The 9,963-nt window shown below is 40.7% G+C and overlaps 1 protein-coding gene across 2 annotated transcripts in view; it reads left to right on the forward strand.

Moving 5' to 3' along the window:
- CAMK4 (calcium/calmodulin dependent protein kinase IV) overlaps positions 1-9,282 on the forward strand; it is a 215,498-nt gene extending 206,216 nt beyond the window's left edge. For both annotated transcript variants that reach the window (XM_053225683.1, XM_015073014.3), the window contains 2 exons: positions 3,989-4,141; positions 5,744-9,282. In XM_053225683.1, the coding sequence (XP_053081658.1) occupies positions 3,989-4,141; positions 5,744-6,184 (594 nt within the window). In that variant the 3' untranslated portion in view covers positions 6,185-9,282. The remainder of the gene's footprint in view (positions 1-3,988; positions 4,142-5,743) is intronic.
- Positions 9,283-9,963: the final 681 nt, after the last annotated feature.

Here is a 9,963-nt window from a genome sequence, read left to right on the forward strand (position 1 = left end):
CTTTTAAACCACAGAAGGCTAGCTCTCCAAGGGATCTTAGGAGTCATTGAATGTTTCCCTCCTTTTAAAGATGAGGGTGCTAAAGCCCGGAGAGGTGAACTGACTGTCCAAGGTCACACAGCTCCCCAGCAGAACAAATGATCCAGGTTTCCAGCCAATGCTCTTTTCCCTCCAAACTTTTTCTCCTTCCCATCCATGTTCTTTCATGGAACAAACCCCCTCTAGACCATGACTTTTCAGTGCAGTCAGGCAGAGAGACAGTGTGTGCGATGTGTGGAGGCATCATCCCAACTCCTGGCTCAAGCCAGGCCCCACACGCCTGAACACTTCTTGAATCCATCCGCTTCTCCCCACTCCACCACCACTGCCCCTACCAGGCCTGTCCTCTCCTATGACCACTGCCACAACCCTCCTGTGGCCTTCCCACCTCCTCCATGCCCTTTTCAGGTAAGCTCTCCAAGCAGGATCCTGAGGAAGGGCCTAGTAAATAAATCAATCCTGTCACTCTCCTGCTTTGAGGCCCTTAGGAGAAAATCCAAAATCTGTAATGAGATCTACACAGCACCGCCTGGCCGGGAACCTGTCACCCTGCCCATGCCACCCATTTCACAGACTGTCCTCTGGTCTGTCTTCACACCAGGGTACCAGACTAACAGCCCCTCGTCAGGGTAGCTCAGCGTGTGGGCCGTTACTCTTTCCTCTGCTTTGTAACGTTCTTCCTCCTATCTTCCAGCCTCTTCCTCCATACTGCCTCTCTCTCACACGTGTGCACATACACACACACACACGTGCACACACACCTCTCGCATGGGTAACTCTTCATGTCAAGCCACAGTTGCCATTTGACTCCCTTGGGGTAGCTTTGCCGCCCCCCCACCTCCCGCTTCAGCAGTCCCTCCTTCCCACACCTGCTTTGTTCCTTCCGCCACTATTATTGCTTTGCCTCCAGCTCACGCTTTCATGATGGTTGTTAGTTATATTTACTTGTGGAAAGGTCTTCCTTAATTGGACTGCAAGTTCTGGGAGAGGTCGAGGCATGTGTGCCCAGGTCTTAGTACCACGTGGGCATGTAGTGCAGACTCAGTAAATGTGTACTGAATGAAACAATGGATCAGGAAATAGACCATAGATTTTTAAAGTCTGACACACCTGAAGTGCCCCCTTTTTAAAGTGCCCCCTTTCTTACAACCTACAGGTGTGACCTTGGGCTTGTTATCTAATCTCTCTACTTTAGTTTTCTTTTCTGGGATGATACAGTACCTTTGTCTAGATTATTGTGAGACTTAAGGATATATAATGCATGTTAACTAACTACCGTCAACTAACTCCATAACAGTTCCTTTACTTTCTTTTCATCTCTAATGAAAATTAAGTGGATAAGAGCATTAGCTGTGATATTCCTTCGTTCGGCTAATTTTTTTAAGTTTATTTATTTTGAAAGACAGTGTGAGTGGGGGAGGGGAAGAGCAAGGAAAGAGAGAATCCCAAGCAGGCTCCACACTGCCTGGGCAGAGCCAGATGTGGGGCTCAAACCCACAAAACTGCGAGATCATGAACCTGAGCCAAAACCTAGAGCTGGATGCTCAACCAATTGAGCCACCCAGGCACTCCTCAGCTAATTTTTTCTTAATTAATTTATTTTATTTTGAGAGAGAGAGAGAGAGAGAGAGCGCACACGTGCACAAGTGGGGGAGGGGCAGAGAGAGAGAATCCCAAGCAGGCTCCACATTGTCAGTGCAGAGCCTGATGCAGGGCTTGAACTCATGGATCGCGAGATCATGACCTGAGCTGACATCAAGAGTTGGAAGCTTAACTGACTGAGCCACCCAGGCACCCCCATCCAGCTAAGTCTTACCTATGAGCTAATAAATTTATGAAACTTCAGAACTAACAGAGTCCTTGAGTACCACAGCTGTGTACCTACCAGAAGAACCTGCATCTGTTCTGATAACAGCAGGGGAACAGTGCCAACACATGGTGGAGTCAGGTTGTGAGGGGAGCTGTCGGATCAAGGCAAGGCTTTGGGTTTGAATCTTGGCAGGATCACCGGGTCTCTCTGACCTTCAGCAAGTTTAACAATTCAGCGCATTCGTATCTTCAGATGTAAAGATTAATGCTGACATGTGGAATTTGGGGGAACATTCTGAATTTCAGTAAATTCTTTGTATTTTCACGAGGATGAGGATGGTAATGATGAGGAGGAGGAAAAGGACCATTGAAAAACGGGAGGGAAATAATATTGTGAATTGTCGCTAAAGATTAGGTGCCATTTACATAAAATTATTAGGACACGTATCCCACAGGTTATAGGGGGACTGCAATCAGATTTTTACTTCCTTCTGCACATTCATTTTCCTTAACCACCTGTGCCTCCCACCACCTCCTCTCAGAGTTTTAGCCCAAACAACCTCACATCTCTACCCTCTACAAATTTTGTCTCTTACCCCAAACACACATTTCTTTGCAAATTTTACAGAAAAGAAGTAAAAGGAGAACCAGGTATGTGTTCTTCGTTTGAGTTGCTGCCTGATTTGTGTTAGCCTGTGTTCAGTTCTTCTTACCTTATCAGAGTTAGGAAGACCTTAGGCCTATGACACCAAAAGCCCCTCATTTGCCACATGCGCAGACTGAAGGCCAGGGGCGTTGACGGACTGCCATGGAGGCGCTGTGGTAGAGTAGCCACAAAATGAGCTCTGAGGTAAGACAGACCTGAGTTTGCACACAGCCTCCACCAATTACAAGTTGTCCGACCTTAGGTAAGGCACTACATCTTTCTGAGCTTCCTCTCATCCCTCATTTATGAATTGGAGCTAATAGTTCCAAGTTGATAAGGTCATGGAAAGAATTATATGAATTTTGAAACATTTTTATATGCACATAAGAGTGTATTTACAAAGGAATGAAGGTGGAAATGAGATCATATAAGAAAAGGGCCTAGGAGAATGTCCACAGGGACTCAGTTAGTATGTGGGTCTTTGTCTAGGGTCACAAAAGTAGGTAAGAGATGTAATTGGGCTTGAACATGACTCCTAACTCCAAATAGTCTCTGTCTCATTCCAGGTCACCCCTCTGAGCCCAGGGCCAGAGATTATTTTGGTTGTTGATCTCCCTGGCAGTTTATTATCTGCTCATCCTCAGGGGTCAACCTTCAGAATGGTCTGCCATGGGTTGAATTCAGTCCTTTAAACAAATCATGTCCCTAAACCACTGACACCTTTGCTTTGATTCTAAATAGGCTTTTACTCCATTACTTGGCTTATTCCTTCAAAACCCTGAAGGTATTAGAAAGAATGAACTTTACCATAGAGTCATGGGATAAGAGTAAGGACTATGGTACTGTCCCTTTGATGCCATTTAATCCCCATAGAAAACATGATGGATGCACGATGATACTATCTCCACTGAGATACAACAAATTCTGAATTCTTTTTTTTTTTAACGTTTTTATTTATTTTTGAGACAGAGAGAGGTAGAGCATGAACGGGGGAGGGTCAGAAAGAGAGGGAGACACAGAATCTGAAACAGGCTCCAGGCTCTGAGCTGTCAGCACAGAGCCCGACGCGGGGCTCGAACCCACAAACTGCGAGATCGTGACCTGAGCTGAAGTCGGACACTTAGCCGACTGAGCCACCCAGGCACCCCAACAAGTTCTGAATTCTAAGTGGTATGAAGTACAGCCTAGAATTATTCAGATGCTCGTTCTCCTTCAGACAGCTTCCAGTCCACAGGCAAGCCAGGACCTGTTTCTTTAACCTCCCTTGGAAAACTGTCTGCAAGTTTAGGCTCTTAGCTGGTGCACACCACTGTCTTCTCAGACCCCCTCAGCCGCTGCTACCTGAAGCTATCAGTACAGTGACTACTGACAGCTTAAAAGCTTTTTTTTTTAATGTATATTTCATGGTATTGCTAGGAAAATAGAAGTTCACAAGCTGAGGGGCAAGCCATAAAAAAATCTTCCTAAGAAATCTATGGTTCTTTATCGTTTCAGGTTAGAAAATTAATTGTTTTGGATCCTAAGAAACGGCTGACTACTTTCCAAGCTCTCCAGCACCCATGGGTCACAGGCAAAGCAGCTAATTTTGTACACATGGATACTGCTCAAAAGAAGCTCCAAGAATTCAATGCCCGACGCAAGCTTAAGGTAAGATTTGTAGATTTGTTTTGTTCTGTTAAAAAAAAAAAAATCTCTCTCTTAGCTTCAACTATTAAAGATAATTCCACTATTCTTCATCTAATAATATTATTTATCTCCTATGGTACCAGGGAAAATCCTGCTTTGAAATCCCAACAATGTAAAGCCACTGACAGTCATGTTATTCTCTCTTAAGAATTCATTATTGGGGCACCTGGGTGGCTCAGTCGGTTAAGTGTCCAACTTCAGCTCAGGTCATGATCTCGCAGTCCATGAGTTCAAGCCCTGTGTCGGGCTCTTAGCTGATAGCTCAGAGCCTGGAGCCTGCTTCAGATTCTGTGTCTCCCTCTTTCTCTGTCCCTTCCCCACTCATGCTCTCACTCTCTCTTTCTCTCTCTCTCTCTCCCCCCCCCCAGAAATAAATAAGCATTAAAAAATTTTTAAAGAATTCATTATTAATAAAGGGAAATGTGTTATATGTTGAGATTTACTCACCAAACACATTATCACTGCTACTCATTTAATTGTGACTGAACTGCTTAAACAGCATTGCTCAGGAAACTGGTACATATTCAGAAAGTTTTCTTTCTGAATATGTGAAAATTGGGAAACTTTTAAAAACTATAATGTAATGTAGATAAATTACAATACTTGGTAAAAATTAAAATACAATTAACCTTTGAACAATCCTGGGTTTAGGGGCACCAACCCCTCAACACAGTTGATCTACCTATAACTTTTGGCTCCCCCAAAACTTAATCACTAATAGCCTACTGTTGACTGGTAGCCTTAGAGATAACAGTCAATTAATGCATAGTTTTTATGTTCAATGTTTTATGTACTATATCTTTACAATAACACCTAATTTTTTCTTAATATTTCGGGTATTTCTAGGCTACATACTTCATCTGTGAGTTTTTTCAAATTGTTGAAAATCTCTAAAAAACTTTTCAATGTATCTATTGAAAAAAATCTGCATGTAAATGGACCCTTGCAATTCAAATGCATGTTGTTCAAGTGTCAACTGTAATTCATGTGATACAGAAAACTGTCCAAAATATATCTTTTTATAGAATATACATAGAAGATATATTAGATGCTTTTCTCTTACATAATGGTGTTTAGGACTGACTGTATATCCAGAGAATTTCAGAGAACAGCTGAAGGTCAAAAATAACGTTCAATTCAGCCATCACTTACAGGCTGATAAAGACTAAATGAACCTTAAGGGCTCTGTGGTCAAATTGATCTGAAATACTATGGATTAAATAACCTTGACTGAACCCAGGACTTCTCAAACAAACCTAACCATGGAATTCTTTTGTCAAATAATACTAGTGTTCCATGAAACAAATACTTTAGGAAACAAAGTCCAAAATATTTGAAACCAGGTTATCCATGGGCAAACATATTTACTCAAGCTTTCACTGGTCCAGATGATTAAATACTCTAGCTTGGGATTAAAGAGATTTTTCTGTTTATGCTCCATACAAGTTTTCATTCAACCATCTTGGAGTAATAAATATGTCTGGAACATGCAAAGCTGAGATGGAGCTCTGATTGGGGATTTTAAGTGCAGGTGACACCTGACACTTCTCTGTTTCTAATCAGGCAGCAGTGAAGGCCGTGGTGGCCTCTTCCCGGCTGGGAAGCGCCAGCAGCAGCCACAGCAGCATCCAAGAGAGCCAGAAGGCCGGCCAGGCACCTTCTTCGATTCAGGATGGCAGTGAAGATGTTAAAGCTATCTCAGAAGGAGACGAAGTTCAAGGAAGTGGGGCCCCAGTGGCAGTTGAGCGGGCAGAGGCTGAGCTGATGAAGGTACAGGCCGTAGAAGAAGTTAAAGATGCTGATATAAGTGCTGCCAAGGCCGCCAGTGCGGTGCCCAAAGCAATAGAAGATGAGACAAAGGTGGCTGACCCAGAAATCGAGGAGGGCCTAGTAGAGGAGAAGCTGAAGACCTCGGAGGAAGCAGCAGCCTCCAAACAAGAGCAAGAAAACCCGGCTGTGGTATTTGGAGCTCAGCAGAATGATGTGATCCTGCCAGAGTACTGATTTGGCTTCTTTCCAGTCGGGAGGCCAAATGCGGGCACTTTGTATGTTTTGTCCTTCAGCAAGGAAGATGTGGAAGCATGATCTGCATTATAGTGATTCTGTTTTTTGAGGTGCAAAAAAAAAATACATATATATCAGTTGGTAATCCTAACTTCATGCATGTGACTGCTTTATGAAAAAATAGTGTCTTCTCTGGTATGTAATGGATACCTAATGCTGATGAGTTAAATTTGAAATTTTGAGTAAACAACATGCATTTTAAAAACATACATTTTCAGGGACCAGTAGCATACATTTGAAGTACCTAGTAACACATTGTTTTTGCTTTGAAAACCTAGCCATCATACATCCTTTGGATTTCTTCACAAGGCAGTAATTCCTTTGGACTGTTGCTCAATATTAGGTAATGCTATAAGACATGTTCCCATGGCATTCACATTATACTTTTCAGTGTGTTCAAACTGTTTACAAGGAGATGGTTATAGGGTGCAGTTTTATGGTACATATAAAAAATCCCACTTACAATGGTAAGAAGTTGAAGCATACTTAAGGGCCATGAAACAAAATGCCCTTAAAGCTTGTATAGCAAATGCTTTCTAATTTTGTCCTTATTTATACACACTATATTACTAATAACCAAAAATGTTCTATCACAAAATCCTGCCATTTTACAATCCTGGAGAAAGTATTTTACAGACTCCTGCTGAGAGATATATCCCTTCCTTCCCATGCTAATACAGTTTCTTTCTCATGGATAACACTTAAGGTAGGCTAAAGAAACTGAGGGAAGAGAAGGAGCTAAGGCCTAGACCTAAACTAACAAAGGTTGACTGCTTGTCATTTTCAGATACAATTGGATTTATTCATGAGTTTGTACAACTTTAAAGACCGTGACATTTTTATGAATAAACTCTGTATTTACCGAGTTTCAAATATTCAGAAAAATCTACCCCACAGGCTGGTGCCAAAATGTCTGAATAGAGTGAGAATAATATTCCATTATAAGATCATCCACTTTACTAGAGTAAGGAAACTTTTGTTTATGAAAGTCCTTTTTCCCTTCAGTTGATGATGAACTAGATATATTGCTTATGAACTAAAGATATTTCAGAAAATCTGGTATATCTTTTTCTCATACTTGGAATAGAAGTGCCCACATCTTACAATGTAGTTTTTTAGTTTCCATGCCAAGAAATTTAGGACAGTGCAACATTTTATTTGCCTTAAAAAACAAAAACAAAAACAAAAAGAAACAAAGAAAGAGCACTAATTTCAAATCAGACTCACAAGAAGCTGTAACATTAGACCTAATACTTCATTATGATTTTTTTTCAAAGTATTTTTCTTTGATTTTTCATATGAACACTTTTCCCTTATAGAAACCACACCTAAATTCCAAGTACCTCATATTTCTTTCTAGTTTGAGATGAAGTGAACATTTTTATCAAATTATGCATCACAAATAGGTTTCCTCAGTTTTAAAAAAGGATTATTTTCAGAGACCAAAATATGGACAGTAAAAATGACTGTCACATAAAAATCTTCACCGAAAAAAGATCTTAAATTCTTTTGGCTCTTCCTCAAAACTGTCAAATTGGAAAATGAAATTAAATCTCTGGTTCCTGCGGGCTCCTGGACCTTGGTAGATATTCTGCTTTCCAAGCGCAAACCTTCCTTTACTACTGTTGTCATAAGAAGAAAAGGTAGGACTTCTCATCGTCCGTGGTTTAAGGGCCTGATGGGTCACCGACATGGACAGAGGAAAAAGCCCTTAAAGAGCACATCATCTGGGCTCAGAAGATTATTTTTTGTTTTAGCTAGTTGAGAGTACTTATTTTCTCCCGTTTCTTTCCTTCCTTCTTTATTCTCTCAGAATTTCCAGGTTAGTAATTATAAAGGGCTCACTCTTTTTAATCTTTAAGAATGCCTTCTTCACTAAGCATTAACATTTCCATTTAAGAAGATCAATTGCCCGGTGTGCTTTTCCTAATGAGACTTAACAGGCAGATAGAGTCGTTGTCGCATATACTGGAAAAGGAAAGAAGAGAGGGAAATGGATCTTACTGGACAGTGGCATTGTTGGAACATCATTAGGCGTTGCCCTTCCAGGCCCCATCCACCCCCACAGTGTTCCGAGGGAGGGCAGTCATTCTCTGATCCATCACTCAGGCTGACTGCGCTGCCTGTGGCCTGTGTTAACAGGAGCTCCAGCAGTAGCGGATGCGAAAGGCTAGTGTGTGTTTAAGAATTTACCCATTTAAATGAGTGCCCATGCCTTTTCCTTGGTGAGTACTTGAGCACCTGAGGGTGATTTCCTCTAATTTTTTTTTAACCTGTAAATTGCACTTTCTAAAGATTAACGGGAGTTTTAAGTTTTGACTGTAAAAGATGAAGTCCTGATGATGCCAAAATAGTGACTAACTTTGTCATTTCAATGCAAAAACAAGTCAGACTTTCACAAAAATTGGTCATTTCAGCCAAACGATTCAATCTAAGATTTAACAGAAATACAATCTGTTAGGATAATTAGATTAACCATTTTGAAAGAACAACAAACATTTATCTTCTTTATTTAAAAGAGATCTGTTATCTATCTCAAAGATTAACTTAGCTAGGGGCGCCTGGGTGGCTTAGACCATTAAGCATCTGACTTCAGCTCAGGTCATGATCTCATGTTCATGAGTTCTAGCCCCACATTGGACTCTGTGCTGACAGCTGAGAGCCTGGAGCCTGTTTTGAATTCTGTGCCTCCCTCTCTTTCTGCCCCTCCCCTGCTCATGCTCTCTCTCTCTCAAAAGTAAACATTAAAAAAAAACAACAACAACAACCCCACAAAGATTACTTAGCTAAATAATGGTAGACTGTTGTAGAGAGAGCCTTAATTTGACAAACTCTTTCATAATGTTACCTTTAATTAAGACAATATAGTCACAAAGCAAAAACATTAAGGTTATTTTAGCACAGAACAATAAATTCTGTTTTGCATTTTAGAGCTGACAGTTAATACATTATTGATTTTTGTTTCTCAAATAAGTTCAGATACATAGCATGAACTAGACTATTTTACCATGAAGAATTATGGTAATTATTGTTTCTCACATTTAAAAAGTCTAGTCAGAATCCCACTGGGTTTTTCAGGCTGTAAGAGCTCATTTGCCCCACAAATACATAAATAAGGGAGAAATTAGAATAACATGGTTGTAGAAGTTATCATCTAGAACAAGTGCTATAATCCCAATGTATAATCAATATGAAAAATTATTGAGATATTTTGAATTTATTATTTTTATATTGTTTTAAAAATCAGGAGTATGTGTGTGTGTGTGTGTGTGTGTGTGTATGTATATATATATATATATATGTTATACCTTTAGGACATCAAGTGCTCAATAGCCACACATGACTAGTGGCTAATGTTTTGGAACAAAACTGTTCTAGAATGCACTTCTAAAGCAAAAATGACACATGAATTTCTATGCTTAGATTTGAGCTGCCTCAGTTTTCCATACTGATGAGTTGGTAGGAGGCCAAAAAGAAAATGTTTCCGAAATGTCACAGACCAAAATAAGTAAAAACTCTATTGGCCACATCTGCTTAATCATGTACTTCAAAGGAAGATTTCCCATCACGACTTTTAGAGAACAATGCCTTCCTGGGCATTGCAAAATTGTCTGTTTGCCACAGTCCCTCTAATCCCTCTCTGGGCCCTGGAATCTTGACTTCAGGCTCGAGTCTCCTGAGTACTGCCATAACATCAACAGTATTCTTGTGTATGAAAC

This window comes from Acinonyx jubatus, chromosome A1 (genome assembly GCF_027475565.1).
Source record: "Acinonyx jubatus isolate Ajub_Pintada_27869175 chromosome A1, VMU_Ajub_asm_v1.0, whole genome shotgun sequence".
Taxonomy (NCBI): domain Eukaryota; kingdom Metazoa; phylum Chordata; class Mammalia; order Carnivora; family Felidae; genus Acinonyx; species Acinonyx jubatus.